The 24091-nt window shown below is 37.8% G+C and overlaps 1 protein-coding gene across 9 annotated transcripts in view; it reads left to right on the plus strand.

The window, feature by feature from the left end:
- Positions 1-11288, plus strand: part of LOC129764655 (multiple C2 and transmembrane domain-containing protein) — a 207601-nt gene extending 196313 nt beyond the window's left edge. For all 9 annotated transcript variants that reach the window (XM_055763957.1, XM_055763955.1, XM_055763956.1 and 6 more), the window contains exon 16: positions 9-11288. In XM_055763957.1, the coding sequence (XP_055619932.1) occupies positions 9-89 (81 nt within the window). In that variant the 3' untranslated portion in view covers positions 90-11288. The remainder of the gene's footprint in view (positions 1-8) is intronic.
- Positions 11289-24091: the final 12803 nt, after the last annotated feature.

A 24091-nucleotide genomic window follows, 5' to 3' on the forward strand; every position in this document is an offset into this window, starting at 1 on the left:
TCTTTTAGATCATGTGGAGAGAGCTCCCGCTACACTCGACGCCGGAGATGGCACGGCGAGATCCCCGCAAGAAACACAAAGCCTCGTAATGCTACCAACAAACCCTGAAGCGATACTTTAGGGAGAATCTGAAAAAGTTTCTTAATATCAGCAAAAAGGACGTCTAAGCCAAACCATCCGTACAACGGGCGTCGATTAGCTTGTCTAGGATTTTTCATATCGTATACCTAAAAGCATACTCATTAAGAGAATTTTGTTCGAATACTTCCATGTTAGAATGAAAAAAACTAAATCGAAACAAACGAGCGCACCAAACATACAAATGAACTATTCTCATCGCGGATTCTAGTCTAGCCGTAGTTAAGCGTTAATACCAAGTTGTTACGTTTGTTTGTTTTCCAATTGTCATTTTATTGTACTTCGAACTGAAACACGCGTTTTCAATCCATTCGAGCGATTTATTCCAACGAACCTTTAACAATCCAGTCTCTCCAAACTTTTACAAAGAAAAAACTATAGATTGTATAGATTATTGTTGCTGTAAATATATATTTAGCACACACACACAAATTAAAAACAATAAATCATTTGTTAGTTGAGAATAAAAGAAAAAAGAACTAACGGAAATGCGGTGGTTTTTGTCAATTTTACATTCAATCTTTTACCACTTTTCATTGTTGTCGTTTGGAAGTACATTCAACTAGTTAGACTAAATCAGAGCATCGCATCTCGTAAGCTACTAGCGTTTAGCAATTTTGTTATTTAGGCAAATCGAATTAACCCCAATTAGTGATAAGAGCGAAAATTGAATCGTGTGCTTGAATCAGGAAAGGAAACACAGAATCACTTTCATCTTTCATCGCGTAGAATATTGCGTTCTCTTCCCCACCCAAAAATCCGTCCAGTGAGAAAATGGTGGCACATTCGGCATCGGGGCAAACAACAAGCGGAAAAACGAGGCCAATTTGTAACAAAAAAATCGAAACATTCATCCAAAATTCATTCAAAATTCATTTCACAGTTCGCAGCTACTGTCATAAATTGTAGTTTAGAGAGAACAGAATCATTGAAAGCTATTATTTTTATACATCTTCAGGCTTGTAAAATGTAAAGGAGATAGCAGACAACAACGTATTGTGATTATAACTTGCACGTGACAAAATGATGAAAATAGGTATATTTTTAAACTAGTTTAGTCTATATTCTCTCACTCTCGATATTTGACATGAGACAAGTGTATCGGGCGGATATGACAAATTCTATTTAGTGTGATATTTTTGTTTAGATATCCAGACCTTCGGAACCAAACGGAGGATCATAAAAGCCCATCGTCTCCACCAATGCACCCTACGAATATACACACATACAAAGAAATGTAGATAGCATAAATTTGTCACCGACTTGTTGATTAATATTTGATTAAATTTCATGAAGAACTATTTTGATGAATTAGTTACGGTTTAGCGTTCAAAAAATCAGTCACAGATAGAATTTGAAACACATCATCAGTGTTATTGAGAGTGGGATCGTTTTTAGTTGATTGCTAACTGTTAACTTTATTTTAGGTTTTTCCTGTTATTTTATTGTCAACGCTCAGAATTATTGTATTTGTAAATCAATCATTATCCACATCAGTAAATGCGATGTAAATCCATATTATTTATTTGAGAAAAATATGAAGATAAATTGTTTACGAGCCAGATTCCAAGATTTGAGAACAATTTCAAAACTGTTTCTTCGACTCTACTAAAGATTGATTCGACGAATTCTCCACTTCTCACTGAAATTGTTCTCATTCTGAACAGATTGTTGATAGATTGATTAGACGCACTTCATAGGAACTTGACTGACAATTTTGGAGCAATTAATTCAATAACATTCTACTGTCATCAATGTCAGATCAGAAACAATGAATCCCACCACTCTTTTTCTATCAATCGAAGACTCTTGGTTAGCTCTGTACAATTCTTCCTGAAAAAGTCGAAGGGAAAACTCTAGAATAGCGTTCCAAAATAGATTATTCGTGGCACCTCGAATATCTGTTCCCAGGGCTCGACAAAGTCATATTCAGCTGAGGATAGTCAGGGGAATATGGAGCCATCGGCCTTAGCATTCAATTGGAAGGGGTTTTTTGCTTCTTCCAGCAGTTTCTCTGTCAACATAGTTCAGAATTATTTAGGTACTTTTACTCGACTCATACCAGGGGTAAGACGGCCACTATTCTAAGAGATGTGAGTTACCATAAACGGTATCATTTGAACGCACTTAATTGACGAATTGATTTAGAATTTCATATTTGGGAATCCCATGATACTCATGATAAAGGGCCTGGCCGGGTAAGGGAGTAAAAAGTGCCCCCAAACCAAATCACTAGCTGTATGGCAAATATTGTAAAGGATATCAAATAAGGAATTTTGGCGGTTTATTTGAACCCCTTTGTGGTTTGACGTAGGATTTATAGTGAAAAACGTACTTTTTCGTTTATTTCACGCCATCCTCAAAAGATCCGAGATAAAAATTTGAAAAAACTACTGAATGTACATCTTATCACAGTGTATCAAGAAAAATTATCAAAAAATATTTCATCAAAAATTTTAGTTAAAAATATTAAAATTCTGAAAATTTTTTTTTGAGATTTAGAGATTCAGTACTACTCTAATTCATATTTAAATGTGCTCTTACGGCTTTTCTAGATTGATAAATATCTTCAAACTGTTTTTTTTTCAAATATCTAATAATAAAAATAAAATTAAAAAAAATGCACAGTACAAAAAAATGTTATAGATTTTCTGGCATTTCAAAATTTTGAAAAAAATATATAACTTTGAAACCCACTCCTGCTCAAATTGTTATTTAAATGCGTTCGTATGTGTCTTTTTTCTACATGTGGCGTAATTTTTCCTGAATTTTTAAGAGCATTGTGTGACACAAAAATAATTATCTTCATCGTCTGCATTATTTTTTTTTATTTTTTTGAAATCGATTATTTTATTGTATTCGTGGTTTTTAATTGAAAGATAAAAATAAAAAAAACAAATCGGATTTGAGGTCTCAAAGTTATATTTTTTTTTTCAAAATTTCGGAATGCCAGCAAATCATTTTTTGTACTGTGTATTATTTTTTTATTATTATTTTATTTTTATTATTAGATATTTGAAAAAAAAACAGCTTGAAGATATTTATCAAGCCATAAGAGCACATTTAAATATGGATTAGAGTAGTACTGAATCTCTAAATCCCAAAAAAAAAATTTCAAAATTTAAATATTTTTTAGTACTAAAATTTGAAAAACGCGTTTGAAAATTAGTGTCAAGATCGTACTAGATTAGAAACCGCTATATATTCTTGAATGATAGGTATATTCTTGAATGTCAAATTCTCTGAAACAAGAAGAAAAATATTGATGTCTTTCAAATTTCAAGACTGGAATACACCGTTAAGGAAAAATATTTACTCAAAAAGTCTGCACGATCGTTGATTTCAGGATTGAACGGTATTCTTCGGGCAATGGATTTCGGTCAAAACGTTGGCGACCCATGTCTATACACAATGCTGGTCCAAAACGTTGCACAAGATCGATGTAGTATTTGAAAATCATCAATTTTGAGGCTCGAGATCGAAAACGAAAACGTGAAATCGGCGCAAGGATACATCGATAGTGTTGCGAAGAAGTTCGGACTCCGTGATGACCTTGGGACGAGAACGTCAACGGAGCGACATTGGGACAGAGTTCGCCAACTGGGGTGGATTGGGTTCATGTTCGTAACCTAAAGTTAACCAAAAGTCGAGATTGATCGGTTATTCGGAAGTTGATTGAGCCGTTAAGGGGGTATTCTAGGGTAGAGACACGAATTTTGGACGTTTCTTCGAGCACCATAAAAATAAAACAAAGAATATTTTTACTATCCATCATATCATTATTTGTTCATCTATCTTTTAACAATCAAACAAAAATTGAACGAAGAAAAAAAATTTCATAACTAGAATAGTTAAGAGCAGTTGAAGCGAGAGGGTTAAAAAAAAAGTTGTGCCATGGCGTACACGATTCCAGCCCTTCTGGTTATCTGAAACAAAAAAAATCGAACAGATTCTGAATCATCAAAGGGGTCGCTATCGCATGAACCTCGAACAAGTCAAAAACATGTTTTTTGGCAAAATGGCGGCCGTTTGAAAAACAAAATGCGCTTTAAAACGTTTTTTCTTACGTTTCCCGATTTTTAAAAACTAGTTAAATTTAAAAAATATTATTTCTTAGAGGTTCATGCGATAGAGAGGTGCTTGCAGATTGTATCCATTTAATTTCGACATTAATCGGTTCAGTAGAACTTGAGATATCGTGTACGCCAGTTTGAAAAAACTAGTTCTGAGAAAAACGCGTTTGAAGTTCATTGTTATGACTGTACCAGGTCAGATACCGCGTCACTAAAATGGCTCTAACTCGATAAATAATAGGATTTTCGATAAGTCCTTTCTAGGGTATATTTTTGAATGCCTAAACTACAGAAATATGAAGGAATTTTTTTTGGATTTTTTTCTAATTTCTAGACTAGAATACTCCCTTAATGCAACATCAAGGAGATCCATCTAAAGATATGGTGTCTGGTGTACTCACTAAGCAGGTGGATTTAGTCAATCATATGAAGTTTGTTCGGATGCTAATGTTTTTTTTTATTAAATCGTTTATTTTTACAGGCTCAGTTACATAAGTTTAAAGGAACCCAACTCCTATCTGTATTGTTACAAGTATATATAAACATTTTTCATTAATTCTAGTGTTAATGAAGTAGAGAACCGATTACTTGCGGTTTGCTCGAGTTTAGAAGGGTGACATTTTTTTCAGGAAAAGGAAGGGATATTAGGATATGTTGACAATGTTCACACTCACATTCGCACTCACATTCATCATACTCAATTCTTAAGCCTATCTTATATCTAATATGTATTTACATTTCACCTTATTCTATTGTTAGTAAGAAGGGATTTGATTTCTCGCGAAGGAAAAGGAAAAGGAGAATATAAGGATATAAGGACAATCACACACGAAGATCGATAACTTTTAAGAAGACGTATATTTGGGACATGTAATCAAGGTCTAACCGAGCCAACACATCTCTCACCGGCACATTGGGCTGCCTTCCTCTAGCCCGAAGAGAGTTTTCTAAATTCGATCTGGCAACAAGATACTCCTCGCACGACCAAACAACGTGTTCGATGTCGTGGTAACCTTGGCCACAAGCACAGATATTGCCATCGGCAAGATTAAAACGAAAGAGTAGCGCGTCTAACGAACAGTGATTGGACATGAGTCGAGAGAAGGTGCGAATAAAGTCCCGACTCAAATCTAGACTTTTGAACCATGGTTTAAGGCTAACCTTAGGGATAATCAAGTGGAACCACCGGCCCAATTCATCTTCGTTCCACTTGCGTTGCCAGTTAGCGATTGTATTTTTACGGACTAAAAAATAAAATTCATTGAAGGCGATTTGACGCTGATAAATATCGCCTTCAATTGCACCTACCTTTACCAATGAGTCAGCCCTCTCATTACCCGGAATCGAGCAATGTGAAGGGACCCAGACAAAGGTAATGACATAACAGCGTCTGGTTAAAGCACTCAAAATTTCTCGTATTCTCTCAAGGAAGTACGGCGAGTGCTTTTCCGGCCTCACTGAACGGATAGCTTCGACAGAGCTAAGACTATCCGCTACAATGTAATAGTGTTCAACAGGTCGTGAGGCGACGCTGTCCAGCGCCCAGTGTATTGCTGCCAATTCAGCAATATACACTGAACAAGGATTCTAAAGACTGTGGGAGGTGCTAAAAAATTCGTTGATCAGTAAAGTACATATTATAACAATTGATACGCCCATACTTTGCATTGAAGATCGTAGGAACGATCCCCGATCGATGATTATCTGGAATTCCATGGATTTTCTCCTTCAAGAACAGATCAAAATGTACAGAGGAATCGATGTAGTCAGGAAAACAAACAATGGGAATATACGAAGAAGGATCAACCTGCATGGAGATGAATTCATGATATGAACTCATGAATCCGGAGTGAAAATTTAGCTCGATCAGTTGCTCAAAATTTCCGATCACCAATGGGTTCATGACCTTACACCGGATAAAGAACCGAAGAGATAATAATTTGAAGCGATCTTTTAGTGGGAGTAGGCCTGCCAACACCTCGAGACTCATGGTATGCGTTGAGGGCATACATCCCAACGCGATACGGAGACAAAGATACTGAATTCGCTCGAGTTTAATGAGGTGTGTTTTGGCAGCTGATTGAAAACAGAAACTGCCATACTCCATCACTGAGAGAATAGTTGTTCGATACAACATTATAAGATCTTCGGGATGGGCTCCCCACCAGGTGCCGGTAATTGTACGGAGAAAGTTTATTCTTTGTTGACATTTTTACTCAGATACCTAATATGGGCCCCCCAAGTACATTTGGAGTCGAACCAAACCCCAAGATACTTGAATGACATAGCATGAGTGATCGGTTTACCCAAAAGTTGAAGCTTTGGTTTTGCTGGTCTATGCTTCCTAGAAAAAAACACCATCTCTGTTTTCTCCGTGGAGAATTCGATCCCTAGCCCAATGGCCCAGGTTGAAAAATTGTTCAAAGTATCTTGTAAGGGTTCTTGCAGGTCGGATTCTTTTGATCCTAAGACAGACACTACTCCATCATCTGCAAGTTGTCTTAAGCTGCAATTTTGTGTAAGGCAATTGTCAATGTCGCTTACATAGAAGTTGTACAAAAGGGGGCTTAAACAGGAGCCCTGAGGGAGGCCAATGTAAGAGACCCGACTCACTGCCGAATCTCCGTGAGAAAAATTCAAATGTTTCTCACAAAGCAAGTTATATAGCTTATTATTCAATAGAGGCGGTAGACCCCGAGAGTGTAATTTGTCTGACAAAACCTCTATTGAAACATAATCAAAGGCCCCCTTTATGTCCAAGAATACTGAAGCCATTTGTTTTTTTTTTCGGCGTAAGCCATTTGAATTTCTGAAGAAAGCAACGCAAGACAATCATTCGTCCCCTTGCCCCTGCGGAACCCATATTGTGTATTTGAGAGTAATCCATTCGTTTAAACCCAACGACCAAGGCGAAACAAGATCATTTTCTCCAACAATTTCCGTATACAAGACAGCATTGCTATTGGGCAGTACGAATTGAAGTCGGACGCGGGTTTTCCGGGTCTTTGAATAGCTATAATTCGCACTTGCCTCCAATCATCTGGAACAATATTAAAGGGCGTGTCACATCAAATTGCATCACGGAAAAAACGCTGTAGAAATTCGCCCAGTAGACCGATCCTTTTGAAAATTTTAGACAGTAAAATAAAAACTATTAAACAACTTTTGGCATTTTCTTTTTATTCATACTTCGAGCCCAAGCCCGTATGCTCGCACCTTCCTCTTTACCCCGTCCATAAGGTTCTGTACAACGTCAGGTTGTAGTTTTTTTGAACAGAAATCCATTTTCTCTTGAAGTCCGCCTCCGATTTGACAACTTTTGGGTTCTTCCGGAGGGCCTGCTTCATAATCGCCCAATATTTCTCTATTGGGCGAAGCTCCGGTGCGTTGGGCGGGTTCATTTCCTTTGGCACGAAGGTGACCCCGTTGGCTTCGTACCACTCCAACACGTCCTTTGAATAGTGGCACGAAGCGAGATCCGGCCAGAAGATGGTCGGGCCCTCGTGTTGCTTCAATAGTGGTAGTAAGCGCTTCTGTAGGCACTCCTTAAGGTAAACCTGCCCGTTTACCGTGCCGGTCATCACGAAGGGGGCGCTCCGCTTTCCGCAAGAGCAGATCGCTTGCCACACCATGTACAGGGAAACTTCGATATAACGTACCCTCGTTATAACGTACCCTCGATATAACGTCACTCGATAAAACGTACATTTTACCTCGATATAACGTACACATTTTCAAAATGTAAAGGAAAAGATTTTTCAAAATTTTTTTCCTGATAGAACAATGAATAATCTGTATTGTGATGTTAAAACAAGTTTTGTACTTTCAATCAATCCCGAAATACAGCTGGCTTTGTGATTCCGGATTCTAAATGAACCAAGCTTTAATCAACAGTACGAAGGGAAACATCATGAGAAAGGCTGGCTTCGTCTTCTGATTGAAGTTATTCATTAACTTTACTTAAACCGCAACACAATAATGTATTATAGACTACGTTTGTGAGTACTTTATTCTGCTTCGATATAACGTACAATTCGATACAACGTACAATTTTGAAAGTGAAATGTACGTTATATCGAAGTTTACCTGTACATTTTTGGCAAACTTGGATTGTTTCTGCTTGCGAATCTCCTCCGGAACGCTGAATTTGTCCTCTGTGGAGAAGAACAACAGGCCCGGCAGCTGACGAAAGTCCGTTTTGACGTAGGTTTCGTCGTCCATTACCAGGCAATGCGGCTTCGTCAGCATTTCGGTGTACAGCTTCCGGGCTCGCGTCTTCCCCACCATGTTTTTCCTCCCGCTGCTTGGTCCACTGGACGAATGAACTTGACAAATTCAGCTTATTGGCGACATCCCGGACCGAACTTCTCGGATCACGTCTAAACTGCTTAACTACGCGCTTGTGATCTTTTTCACTGACGGAGCATCCATTTTTGCCGTTCTTCACCTTCCGGTCGATGGTTAGGTTCTCGAAGTATCGTTGTAGTACTCTGCTGACCGTGGATTGGACGATTCCCAGCATCTTACCGATGTCCCGATGTGACAACTCCGGATTCTCGAAATTTGTGCGCAGGATTAATTCACGACGCTCTTTTTCGTTCGACGACATTTTTCCAAATTTACGAAAAATTGACAGTGAAGCATGGCCATCGTGATCTATACACTCTTATCTGATTATAAGCGAAAGCTGAAGTTATAATTCCTAAAAATTAAATTTCTACAGCGTTTTTTCCGTGATGCAATTTGATGTGACACACCCTTTATGCTCCAGAAACCGATTGAATAAATTCAACAAGCGATGTTTCGCCACATCAGGGAGGTGTTTCAACAAGTTGAACTTAATTCTATCCGTTCCTGGAGCCGAATCGTTACAAGAAAGGAGAGCAAAAGAGAATTCTACCATCGAAAACTCGGAATCAAGATCGCACCTATCTTGTGGTATATCTCGAACAATTTTTTGCACAGGAGCGGAATCGGGACAAACCTACCATGCAAAATTAAAAATCCATCGATGTGAATATTCTTCGCTTTCATTCGATGAATAGCGATTTCTCATGTTTCAAGCCACTTTCCATAATTTTTTCATTGACGTTTCTCGTGACAAACCTCCCACGAAATTTCGCCAATAAGCACGTTTTTTCCCTTTGATCAAGTTTTTAAATTGATTTTCAAGGTCCAAATACGATTGCAAATTTTCAATGGTTCCACGTTTCCGAAAAGCTTTGAATGCGTTCGATTTATCCTGATAAATCTTGGAACATTGGCTATCCCACCATGGATTGGGAGGCCTTCGACGAATAGTGGAGCCTGGGATGGGTTTCGTTTGAGCGCGAACCGCGCTGTCATATATCAAACGAGAAAGGAAGTTATACTCCTCCAATGGAGGTAAACCATCTCTGGAATTGATGGCTAGAGCAATCGCGTCCGCATATTTTTTCCAGTCAATGTGTCTTGTGAGGTCATATGCCATGTTTATAGATTCAGAAGAATTCGACCCAATGGTGATGGAAATTTTGATTGGCAAGTGGTCACTACCGTTGCGGTCCTGGGTTACATTCCACTTGCAATCTAACGATAGTGAATTCGAGCAAAGCGAGAGGTCAAGAGCACTTGGGTTAGCAGGAGGTTTAGGTACACGTGTTGTTTCCCCAGTGTTCAAAACGGTCATATTGAAGCTGTTACAAAGGTCATATATCAACAATAAACGATTGTCGTCGTACTGTTCCCCCACATGCTAATGTTTGTCAAATAATAATTTGTCAAAGTATGGCAATATTCGTTGAGGGGGAGTGTTGGTAGAACAGCGATCATGCCGCTTTTTGTGTGAAACATTTTGAAGTGTCATTGCAGCGGGAATGTAATAACACCATAAGAGGCTTTCCGCTGTTCAAATGTGCCATTTGTTATTATTAGAATGTTGAAAGCTAAAAGTAAAAGCGTCTGCTCGTATAAAGCTATTGTTTTACCGATTTCATCAACATCAACTTGGACTTTATTTTCACTGGAACCTCAGTCCAAGAGGCTCTAATGTTAACATTCAATAACTTTGTAACAACGAGAGCTTTAAACTGCCATCTTAACTCGAGGTTTCCGGGATCTTCCACTAACAACCACTAGTTGATGGCTCATTTGGCTGAACTGTATATTATTACCATCAACCCGAAAGTGGCATCGTTGTACCACCTACAGTTGAAAACTATATGCGTAGGGACTCGATCACTCACTGGTATAATTAATTAAGTTTAATTAATATACAATTTGTCGGAGGTCTGACAAGGCGAGGCGAGAATCTGCATAGCTGCACTGGAATAGCGCTTATAGTAGCTGAATGTCTTACGTCTCTTATTTGTATAACAGTGAAACCTGTTTTAAATCGCTTGGATGGAATTTCTTGACCGGTTATAACAATATTTTATTTCTTCGATATCTACGAATTCTGCTGAATGGTATTTACAGAAACGATCAAACGCGATCCCACGATCAATAGCAATTGAGCACATAATTTCCAACACTAGCAAAGCATTAGTGATATAGGTAGCTAGGATAACGAAGTAAATCATCAAATAATAAAAAAAAACAAATTCAAGATTCACAAGCTCATCAGAATCGCAATCACAAGAGAATCGGAAAAATAATCAACGAGTCAATTGTTTCCTGTTCGAAACTTTAAACATCATAACTTTTAAGCAGACTAATCAGCATGATCGCATGAACCATTGCATAAATAGCAGACCACCGCTTGACAAACGAAAAAAAGGCTTCAATATTAGGCGATTCCATTCGATTATAGGGGTAGTGAAAGTGTCATCTCGTTGGAACGACAAAAATTTAAAAAATAGGATCCATTCTGGCACAAGCATGAGCTCGGAAATCATCACACGTGGCAATGCAAAAGAACTGAAAATCGAGCAAACTGCACGAGCATAGACATTCGCAGGAATAACAGATCAAATCGATTAGTGAACCATAGAGATATTCGGAGAAGGGAAGCACACATGAACATAACCATATTTTGTCACATCTTTTCGCATTGTACTGTTACTGACTAATAAAACAAATCATTCCACTATTTTTTAACTCTTCGAAAAAAATAAAACAATTTGATTTTTTTTTGTCCATTTGCGCTTTGCAGGTCAAGATGGTACGAAATGTTCTCGTGAAGGTTTCGCAAATCTCCTTACTTAATGTTACGTATGTACTCGATTTGAAGGTTGCAAATACTCAATAACTGTGATTTATGAACCAACATGAATCGAGCATGTCGGCCATAAAAATCTATAGTTTCATCCCAGCAGGTTTGGTGGTCTATTGACCGGATACACTTTAGAAACCGATTGTGTGCGATGACACTGCCAAGGTGGGTAGGGGAGAGGGGGGCACATTCGGACACTTTTTTTTCCTTTATTTTTAATATTTTTTGTAAACTTAAAAAAAATCCTGAATTCATCCTGGTTGTCATATGGACATCAATGTATCATATGAGCGTGTTAGAAGTATGCGTTGATGCGATTACGAATGGTTTTTTCGAATTTTTGAAAATTGCCTTTTTGTCCGAATATGCCCCATGTGTGGGGCAGTTTCGGACAGTTCTGGAGCACTTTCGGACAACGAAAAAAAAAATTAAAATTTTATGTTTATCAACAATTACTTCCGTTTCCTCCTGTTTCCAGCATATTCAGCATTTTCCTGTTCATCAGTATTTTTCTGAAAGGAAACTGCTTGCTATGAGAGCCAGCAAAAATTCGTGATTTTGCTTTCTTCCGTTTTCGAGTGGTGGTTTTCCGCGGTGAAGTTTTTGGAAAAGGTTCAAAATTTTTCGGGGACAAAGTTGCCAAAGTAAAATCTATCTGTGCTGTAGACGCAATGTTTTGCAGCATTGTTGTATTACCCGATGGGTCAGTTGCTACCTCCGCACCAGTAGTTGAAATCATTCGAGCATTCAAAATCCTTGTCCGAAAAAACCTTTCTTGAGAATGGATAGCAACCCGTCATTTTGAATCCAGCTAGGATATTACTCAGATCGAAAGAAGCATTATAAGCCGATGCAACTATACCTGAAAGGTCGTGTATAGAAATAGTTTTTCCAGGATTGTTGAGTAGCCTATCGTTCTGGGAAACTGAGAGCTTTTGCTTGAAAACGCCCATAACTGAAACATCCAGCGGTTGTAAACGATTTGTGACATAAGGTGGAAAGATACATGAAGTGTGCAATTTTCTCGACAATATTTAATTGTTTCCAAAGTGCAATGACTTTTTGATTGATTTTTGATTTTTTGAAATTGATTCGTTTACGTAGCTTTTTGCTACCTTTTTCAAATGTTCCAGAACATTGAGAAACAGTTTTCCCGTTATGCAACCGTTAGTTGGGAAATTAGCAAAGACAATGAACCTAGTTGGACCACCTGTGAGCTGAAATCATGAAAACGTTCTATTCGAAACTAGTTCGATAGCTCTTTCCATCTCATCTTCTTTGATGTTGGTTCTATCGGTTTTCTTATTGTACTTTCGAACCATCATTAGGTCTGAGAATCAAACTAAATTGATGTTTGTTAGTAAACAACCATCAGACACAAATTTTATGAGGTATCAATCAGTGTCCGAATGTGCCCCGTGAACAATGTCCGAAAGTGCCCCACCACCATCCGAAGACAAATAATAATTTTATCTAATAAATAGATCTTTATTTCCCAGTTGTATGCACGTTTTTTTCATTTCATATTAGTTACTAACTGAGGTGGTGTACTTGAATTTCTAAATCGTTCACAGAGGAATTAGGGAAATACTTACAACTTCAAGCTCAAATGTTTCGAAACGTGTATGAAAAAGGGCACTGTGTTGTTTTCGTAAGTAATAAACGATCAGGAGATGCTAAACCATATGACAGCTGTTGGTGGAAGGGCTGTTAACATACTTATATTTTTAATTTGGTTGAAAATTGTACCACTTAATTTTTACAAGCGTTGTCCGAAACTGCCCCCGTCCGAAAGTGCCCGCCATTCCCCTAAACAGCGAGTTCAGGGGGTGGAACTTGGCCGCCGTCAAGTATATTTAACGCCTTTGAATGCGGAAAAATAGCGATAGCTCTGAGTACTGAAAGGTCAAGAGTCTCGGTCAGTAAATATAGGGCTAAAAGAAACAAACAAAACCCAACCTCGTTGATGTACATATATCGATTTTACCGATTTCTACTGAAGCCATGAGGTTTTTATGGTCAGTTATGAGATTTATTGAAGTTTGGGCTGACCTTCAGCTTCAGCTATGTACACTAGATGATAAACAATCATTATGTTCGTCACTTCTAAAAGTCCGGCCCTTCTCTCCACGACATCGATCAGTACGATGGCAGTACACGTGCCAAGCCGCACAAGTGGATCGATCCAAATTCATCAACCGTAGCAGCGGCCTTATGATGTAAACAAACGGTTTACAAATGCGCGCCATTGCGACGGCACGCATCGAATACATTTTTTTCTCTCCACTCAAATATAACAACACCGTAACGACAGAAAACAGAAAAAAGCGGAGAAAACCCAAACCGGTTAAGCTCCATTCACGCACGCATCACGGTGGATCGACGGATTCCAAATTGTTCAACGAGTACCTTGCGCGTTTCTCCGGCAGCTCCGGCCCAGTAGCGCGTCTCTCGAAAGAAACAATCATTCTCATCTTCTAACGTTGGCTAATCGGTGGCTAATCTGTGCAATGGGGTTGAAATCTGGCGTAATTGACAAGTACATATTTGAAGACAGTGACACAGTAAAGCCACCGCGGGAGGTAGACTATGTAGGCTTGGGGTCTTTGTTGCATTTGAGAGAAGTGCGAAACATGATGTGATTTCAGTTGTTCGGAATGCGTATGCGGTTTATGAAGCCTGAATATTCTGCGTTCTGGTTAGGAAACGATGCGGTTTGTGTCCGCGAGAGTTACCTCATTTTGAGCCAATCGCTGGTGAATTTTATTTAAACCCCAAGTTGATGGAATGTGACATGTGTTACTATTGTACGAAATGACCTCTTGAAATCCTAGACGGTTGTCAAGTACTCTGAAGTACCGATCGTTATCTTCGCAACCAATTATCCATATTAGGCATATGAGGCGTCAAATGACTGAGACTTACCATAAGTATAACTTGGACATGGCATTGCTCGATTACCATGCGGAGCAACTGGATTTCTCTGTGCGTGAATTAGCAACGTTTATTGTGCAAGTAACAAGCCTTAAAATCCCAATCCGGAATGGCGTTGATGCTTCGACGAAGCGGGTTGTACCAAGGGAGGGAGATAGAGAGTGAATAATGCTGCGTAAATCTGAAATATTGATTATGCAAGATAGTATCGATTAACTTTACAATGGCAGATTTTGTTTTATTTTATTTTCGCAAAGTCTTAACGAGAAAGTGAGAATGACATTGCGGAGAATTATGATGAAAGATATACGTATGCTAAAGACGTCGTAGTAAAAGGTCTCAATCAACATTCATTTCATGACTTGACCCATTTCCACCAGCAATATCTTTCATATAATAAAGGGTTTTTCAATAAGAGCGCTACAAAAGTTTTTTTTTTAAATAAAACAAAAACGGTTTTGGATATCAATGAAACTCTTTATTCATGTGATGCCATTATGTATGGAACTCGATTTCTTTTGCATGGCCACCACGGGCACGCTTGCAGAAGTCCAGACGCTGAGCCCAAATTTCTACGGTTTTCAAGCGTAAATCGGCCGATAGTGCTACAATTTCACGTTCGATATTCGTACGAAGTTCTTCAATCGTCGCTGGCTTATTGGCATAGAACAAAGATTTGACGTAGCCCCACAGGAAATAGTCTAACGGCGTCAAGTCGCACGACCGAGGTGGCCAATTGACTGGTCCATTTCGTGAGATAACACGCTCACCAAACTTGGTTTTCAATAAATCGAATGTTAAATTCGATGTGTGGCTTGTGGTGCCGTCCTGTTGAAACCACATATTGTCCATGTCCTTATCATCCAATTCGAACCAAAAATATTCGGTTATCATTGAGCGGTAGCGATTCCCATTCACAGTAACGTGTCTTGATCATCACGGAAGAAGTACGGCCCAATGACGCCGCTGGACCATAAACCGCACCAAACTGTTTTTTTTCGGGATGCAATGATGACTCATGGAGTACGTGTGGATTGATGCCTGACCAATAACGCATATTTTGCTTATCGACAAAGCCATCGAAAAATCACCGAAGGAAATCAGGATTTTAGGATTTTTTTTATGCCAAATGTCTTAAAATTGCATGAATTGTCGAGATCTAGTGTCATCTCGAAAAAAAAAAATTGTCAAAAATCGACACTCTGGAACTTTTTTTTTGGGGTACGAGAAGAAACATATGGTTTTAAGTGCCAATAAAAATAATAATCTCGAGCTGGGGCGATTCATTAATTAGGTTAACATAAGGATCTTGCATGAAACCTGTGTTTTGTCCTAGGAGCAAATATGAAAAATTGCACATATTGTATGCGCATCAAAGTATTAAGTATACTATTGTCGGCCAATAAACATATTTTCCCATGCAGTTGGCGACTTTTAAAGAAGAAGCACCTTATCTTTCCCCACTAAGTTTCTAAAATATAAATCCCATATGAATCAAAAAATCTCCTATCCAATCCAACGATATCAATGAATAGCTATCTATTGATGTTGAGTTCCTTCTAACATTCTATGTTGTTTTTAATACCGCAGAACGAAAGAGCGAATGAACGGTTTAAAAGAACTGATTCACTAAGATAAACGGTTAGTGACTGGACCGTTCATCAGAGTGAACTGTTTTGCCCATCTCTAGTTGTGATACGTTCACAGCGATGGTGTAAATATCGCGAGCAGAGCGCGAAGAATATAAACACATTGCACAACCGAGAGCGCGGCGATTGAGAGCACTATGTGAAACCGAGAGAGCAACGAACTCATTTTCACTAAAAACACGAACTGAAAAAATGGCTCCGCTCGATTCGTTTGATCACTGTTTATTGTTATAGGGGAACTGCGTGTAAAATGAACAGGTGGGATAAAATGAACAGGTAGTCAAATGACCGAAAAAACAGTAGAAATTATTTCCAAATGCTTATCCACCCTGTCCTATAAGTATTTCAAGTCTTTTGGGCCACCCTGTACCGATCAAGAACTGTCAAAAAGTGAAAAAGGTAAACAAAACCAAAATCACCTGCTCAGTACTGGCTGTGATGTAAATTTCTGCTCGTGATTAATAAGCTTTTTTGAGGTGAAAAATTGATATCCGTTCAATTGGTTGATCCAGTTTTGTTCACACATCGTATTGTCGTTGATCTATCGAAAGAAGTCGTAGGTACCTAAGTATTTTCATCAAAAACCGTTTTAAAAAAGCCCTTGAAAAAATAAATTGCTGCGGGGGCAAAATGAACAGTGAACGATGGAGGTAAAATGAAAAGTGTGTCTAATCACAGATTCTACTCCAGATGACTCGGGTCTACAAACGAAAAACCGAAAGGCAGAGTTGGACAAACACACAAATGGCAGCAGCAAAACATGCTGTTGGATGTGGAATGACCGTAAATGCAGCATCCATCAAGTACCACATCCCACGAATAACGCTCGCCAGGTGGATAGTGTCACCGCAGAAGAAAAAAGGCCTGGGATCGAAAAAGTCGGTTTTCTCAGCCGAACAAGAGACAGAGCTGGTTCAACACTTGCTGGATTTGGAGGCCCGATTCTATGGGATCACTATGAAGGACGTACAAAAACTGGCGTATGAGTTAGCTGAGAGGAACGGTATTCCCCATCCATTCAACCACAAGCTGAAGATGGCCGGTAGGAACTGGCTTGATGGTTTCCTTCGACGGAATCAAACCCTTTCCTTCCGGAAGCCGGAAGCCACATCTGCAGATCGTGCACGGGGCTTAAACAAGGTTTCCGTGGGAGCATTTTTCGACCTTCTTCGGAGCACGCTGGACAGCCATCAGTTTCCGCCGGCGCGTATATTTAACGCTGATGAAACCGGAATAAGCACCGTAAGCTAGACAGCTTTTTTATACCTGCTCATAATTTACTTAACATAAATTTAACAATTACAGGTTCCTCCGAAAAAGCTAAAAATTGCTGCTAAAAAGGGAAAGAAGCAAGTAGGTTCCTTAACATCGGCTGAGAGGGGCGTACTGACGACGGTTGTTATGTGTATGTCCGCAACCGGACAGCATGTGCCACCGTACATGATTTTCCCCCGTGTGCGCATGCACGATGCGCTTAAGAGAGGAGCACCGAATGGGACAAAGTTCAATTGTAACCCTTCCGGTTATATGACCAGTGAAGTCTTCCTCGATTGGTTCGACCATTTCCTGGAGAACGTGAATCCCACCAAGGAAAACCCTGCACTCCTAATCATTGATGGACAGAGCTCCCATACGAAAAATCTGGCATTTGCCGAAAGAGCTCGTGCAAATTTTGTCACTGTTCTTGTATTGCCACCACATTGTAGTAACAAAATTCAGCCCTTGGACGTGGCGTTCATGGGGCCTTTCAAAAGTTACTACGCAGCTGCTTCTGAGAATTTCATGCGTCAAAACCCTGCAAGGACTATTGGACTTTACGACGTCTCTGAGCTGATGGGTACCGCGTTTCTCAAAGCAGCTTCTGGTAGTGTGGCAACGAGCGGCTTTCGTAAATGTGGCATTTGGCTATATAACAGACATGTTTTCAGCAACGATGACTTCGCTCCATCTGAAGTTACTGATCAACCAGAAGCCACTGTGATGCCAATTCCAATGGTAGTTGATGACTCCACTGTGCAGCAAGTACCTCTTCAGGTTTCTACCAATGTTTCAGTTACTCACTCAGGAAACCAATATTGTACTGATGAGGTTCAAACGGATGGACCCGATCCTGCTAGCGTTCAAGTTGGCCCAGTTTCTGAAATTTCTCCGAACTCATCGTTCAATATTACACCGTCGGAAATTTTACCTTTGCCGAAGATGTCAGTTCCCAGAGCAACGAAGCGAAAGCGCAAGTCGGAAAAAGCTGTGGAGATTACCGGCGACGTCTACCGTCAAAACCTGGCTTCTGCTGAGGCAACAAAAACTATCAAGTCCATCAAAAAAGGACGAAAGCCGTCAAAGAAGCGAGCCAAGGGTAAAACATCGGATGAACAGTGCGAGGATACTTTGTGTGAGCTGTGTGGAGATTGTTTTTCTGATTCGACCGATGGTTATGGCTGGAGGAAATGCCTATCGAGTCTTAATTGGTTCCATGCTCAATGTAGCAACGATGATGGGTTTCAATGCCGCATATGTAACTGATTTTTAATTGATTGTTTTGAGTTTCTTCATGGCAATAATTGCCTTGCAAATGATCGTCCTGTTATTTGAATTTGTTTTATGATTTTTGTTGAACGAATAAATGATTTTACCCCTGATCTTATGTTTTTTTTCATCACATTTTAGAACACATTTGTCATCTTTATTCAGAACATTTTCCTAACGTCTTAATTAATTCTGAAAATTTCCGCCGAAGGTTTCCTTGTGTATTGTGTGTAATCTTAAGTGTATACATTCTTCTATACATTCCACGTTTGACGATAACAGTATAAAACAAAATGTTTGAATAACCCCTATCACATGTTCATTTAACCCCCAATACCTGTTCATTTTACCCCCACTACCTGTTCATTTTACCCCCAGTACCTGTTCATTTTACCCGCACACAAAAAAACAGTATCGTTTTTGGTGTTGTTAAAAATACAAAAATTATCATTTAAAAAAGTCATTATTCAAACTTTGCGTTATGCATGCAATAAAAATAAGACTAGAACGTTAAATTTATGCGATTTCCGCAATGTTTTGTTAGTTTTTCGAAGAAAAAAGCCTAAAATTGCTTAGGGTGTTCATTTTGCCCCCAGTTCCCCTATTCTAGTTTTAGCGATGGAATTTAGTTAATTTTACTGACTTTCACATCTGTAGAACAGATTGTACATTTTTCACCCGTTTGTCAAACCACAATACTTTCAAACGATAGAAATCTCAACCATGCAAAGATCACACCACGGAGCGAAAAAGCGTCCGTTTTCTCCAGTGCGCTGCTCAATCCGAACTCACTCGAAACTACAGGGTCTTTCAGATTAAACGCTCACGCAACAAATTTTAACAACTTCTACTAAAGTTTTTTCGATAACGCGTTTAAAACGGTGAACAAAATTCTTCATGCACAGCTCTAACATTACGACTTCAATGCTGTTGAAAATCGGAGGTATTTCTTCTCCAAATTCTGTGACTTATTAACATAGAAACGGTTCTTCACGCACCCCCAGAGGAAGTAATCGACGACGAGAAATGTTGAAATTCTTACCATAAGAGGACAAAGTTCCATTATGGCTTCGGTTCTTGTAAATACACCTTCTTGTAAATTGTTCATCTTGACACTAAAAACCATCCGATCAGACTGAACGAGTAACCGAATATTATCGTCCCGAAGTGGGGAATGCAGTATTACCATCGACGGAGCGAAAACAAATTTTATAAGGAGCTATTCGGTTTTTTGCGTGAGCGTTGAATCTGAAAGACCCTGTAATAAAAATTAAATAGCTCAAAAATACATTAACACGTTGCCACGTGCCACGGTTTTATAGCGACTCTATGGAAATTTTTAAACGTATTATGACCATCTTTTCTTATCGTAGTGGAAGGAATTTTTGTTCGAAAGTAAACGGTCATAAGCTTATATGCTTATATTAGTTACCTTTACTATCATATGTTTTACTGTCAGTCACCGGTGACTGACGCAGCCTTAGCGAAAACGCAGAAAGAGTTCTATCAAATAAATACTAATCCTTTGCCAAACAGCAAACAAATTGTTGTAAAATAAAAGAAGTATAAAACGCTATGAACTTATTCCCCAACCCATTATATTTGATTTTTGGCACCTGGAATTGCTCAGAATGAGTACGGGAGAAGCACGTAAATTCGGGAAGGACTTGTAAGCAGGGTTGCCAACTATAATTTTCAAAAATCAGGGAAAATGAAAATAAAAATCAGGATGAATCAGGATTTTGGGATGCCCGGAAATTTCGTGCCGGTTTTTAGGAGAACAAAGGAATGATTTTTATAGGCAAACATACATTTATTCAATTTTATGTGCACAGTTTTGTTCCACAATCTCTCGCAATTTTTCATACAGCTATAAAATTCTATCCTATTCAAGGTATTTTTATGCTGTCCATAGAATCGAAGTTATTGCCATTGAATGAATTTTGTAGAAACCTGAACCTGTGACAATCTGAGGATGTAATAACCGGTTAGTTTGAGAGCTGGTGATATATGATCTCCTATCATGACTCCAAAATAATTGATTGTGTAATTTATCGAGACATGCAGTTTGACGTTGGCCTGATGGAAAGGAGACGTAGACGATTTGCTTCAAAATGGCATTTTCGTTACATTTATAAAGCGAGCCGCAGATTGAAATGCAATCCATTGAAGGCATGTCATTCAAATTGTGTGAAACTCACATATCGTCTCGAAATACGTAACCAAGCTTTAGCAGATGCTCATCAACGGTGGATTTAGATATATGTATTGAATTTGCTAATTGATTTGTCGTATACTGAAGATTACTCTTGATAAACGTCTCGATTTATTTATCATCAATGCACAATGGTCCAGGAGATGCATTTGAGTGGAAATTGGCATGTAGTGCTCGATAGTTATTCTCTAGACAAAAACTGTCTTCGACAAAGTTATTACACATAATAGAGCGCTTATTTTCATGTTGTCGAAAATAGGGTGACTAAAATTTTCGATGAAATAAAAAATCTAACTTTCTTATCTTTATAGGTAAAGGTAAATATAGTTGGACAATGTTGTAGTTCCAGTTATTTGAGACAACTTTGTAGAACAAAGTTTTTTTTCTATCTCTTGAAATAATCGATGTAGCGCTTTTTTGTAGGTTGAGTTAGGGTCACCATGAAAAAAAAATTTATTTTGCTCTAACTTTTATATTTCAAATTCTACTTACAAACTGTCTTCGAAAGACTTTTAGAACATACTAATACAAACATTTTGCGACGCAGTATTTGTCAATATCTCAACTTCACTCAAAGTCATTGATATTTCTTCCCAAAAACACGCTCTCTTCAATTGCTCGCCATTCTTTCTGGGGCAAACATAAAACATGTTTGCCGGCAGAATTCGAAAGAACAAATTTCACTCTATATAATATGTGATTTTCAAAGATATGTTATTTTTTGTATTTGTGTAAATTAAAACTCAAATCATGAATTTTTGGGTGAAAACCCACCAATAACTTCGAGCAGGATTAAGATATTGACAAATTTTGCATCGCAAAATATTGGTATTCATAAGCTATAAAAGTCGTACGATGATATTTTTGATGTAGATTTTTAAATATAACAGTTGAAGTAAAACCGTTTTTTTTTTCATGGTAACCTAATGTAACTTAGTTAGAACACATCTTTGTGGAAGATGTTTAATCTTTAGACAAAAACTGTCTTCGACAAAGTTGTTACATATGATAGAGCGCTCATTTTTATGTTATCAAAAATAGGGTGATCAAAATTCTCGATGAATTAAAAAATCTAACTAGCTTATCTTTATGGATAGAGATAAGCATAGCTCGACAATGTTGTAGCCCCAATTATTTTAAATAACCTTGTAGAACAAAGCTTTTTTTATCATTTTTTTTTTTTTATTAATTCGTTTATTTTTACAGGCTCAGTTACATAAGTTTAAAGGAGCCGAATTCTTAAATATAATTTTAAAACTATATATATAAAGGCATGTCATTCAAATTGTGTGAAACTCACATATCGTCTCGAAATACGTAACCAAGCTTTAGCAGATGCTCATCAACGGTGGATTTAGATATATGTATTGAATTTGCTAATTGATTTGTCGTATACTGAAGATTACTCTTGATAAACGTCTCGATTTATTTATCATCAATGCACAATGGTCCAGGAGATGCATTTGAGTGGAAATTGGCATGTAGTGCTCGATAGTTATTCTCTAGACAAAAACTGTCTTCGACAAAGTTATTACACATAATAGAGCGCTTATTTTCATGTTGTTGAAAATAGGGTGACTAAAATTTTCGATGAAATAAAAAATCTAACTTTCTTATCTTTATAGGTAAAGGTAAATATAGTTGGACAATGTTGTAGTTCCAGTTATTTGAGACAACTTTGTAGAACAAAGTTTTTTTTCTATCTCTTGAAATAATCGATGTAGCGCTTTTTTGTAGGTTGAGTTAGGGTCACCATGAAAAAAAAATTTATTTTGCTCTAACTTTTATATTTCAAATTCTACTTACAAACTGTCTTCGAAAGACTTTTAGAACATACTAATACAAACATTTTGCGACGCAGTATTTGTCAATATCTCAACTTCACTCAAAGTCATTGATATTTCTTCCCAAAAACACGCTCTCTTCAATTGCTCGCCATTCTTTCTGGGGCAAACATAAAACATGTTTGCCGGCAGAATTCGAAAGAACAAATTTCACTCTATATAATATGTGATTTTCAAAGATATGTTATTTTTTGTATTTGTGTAAATTAAAACTCAAATCATGAATTTTTGGGTGAAAACCCACCAATAACTTCGAGCAGGATTAAGATATTGACAAATTTTGCATCGCAAAATATTGGTATTCATAAGCTATAAAAGTCGTACGATGATATTTTTGATGTAGATTTTTAAATATAACAGTTGAAGTAAAACCGTTTTTTTTTTCATGGTAACCTAATGTAACTTAGTTAGAACACATCTTTGTGGAAGATGTTTAATCTTTAGACAAAAACTGTCTTCGACAAAGTTGTTACATATGATAGAGCGCTCATTTTTATGTTATCAAAAATAGGGTGATCAAAATTCTCGATGAATTAAAAAATCTAACTAGCTTATCTTTATGGATAGAGATAAGCATAGCTCGACAATGTTGTAGCCCCAATTATTTTAAATAACCTTGTAGAACAAAGCTTTTTTTATCATTTTTTTTTTATTAATTCGTTTATTTTTACAGGCTCAGTTACATAAGTTTAAAGGAGCCGAATTCTTAAATATAATTTTAAAACTATATATATAAAGGCATGTCATTCAAATTGTGTGAAACTCACATATCGTCTCGAAATACGTAACCAAGCTTTAGCAGATGCTCATCAACGGTGGATTTAGATATATGTATTGAATTTGCTAATTGATTTGTCGTATACTGAAGATTACTCTTGATAAACGTCTCGATTTATTTATCATCAATGCACAATGGTCCAGGAGATGCATTTGAGTGGAAATTGGCATGTAGTGCTCGATAGTTATTCTCTAGACAAAAACTGTCTTCGACAAAGTTATTACACATAATAGAGCGCTTATTTTCATGTTGTCGAAAATAGGGTGACTAAAATTTTCGATGAAATAAAAAATCTAACTTTCTTATCTTTATAGGTAAAGGTAAATATAGTTGGACAATGTTGTAGTTCCAGTTATTTGAGACAACTTTGTAGAACAAAGTTTTTTTTCTATCTCTTGAAATAATCGATGTAGCGCTTTTTTGTAGGTTGAGTTAGGGTCACCATGAAAAAAAAATTTATTTTGCTCTAACTTTTATATTTCAAATTCTACTTACAAACTGTCTTCGAAAGACTTTTAGAACATACTAATACAAACATTTTGCGACGCAGTATTTGTCAATATCTCAACTTCACTCAAAGTCATTGATATTTCTTCCCAAAAACACGCTCTCTTCAATTGCTCGCCATTCTTTCTGGGGCAAACATAAAACATGTTTGCCGGCAGAATTCGAAAGAACAAATTTCACTCTATATAATATGTGATTTTCAAAGATATGTTATTTTTTGTATTTGTGTAAATTA

Source organism: Toxorhynchites rutilus, chromosome 2 (genome assembly GCF_029784135.1).
Source record: "Toxorhynchites rutilus septentrionalis strain SRP chromosome 2, ASM2978413v1, whole genome shotgun sequence".
Lineage (NCBI taxonomy): Eukaryota > Metazoa > Arthropoda > Insecta > Diptera > Culicidae > Toxorhynchites > Toxorhynchites rutilus.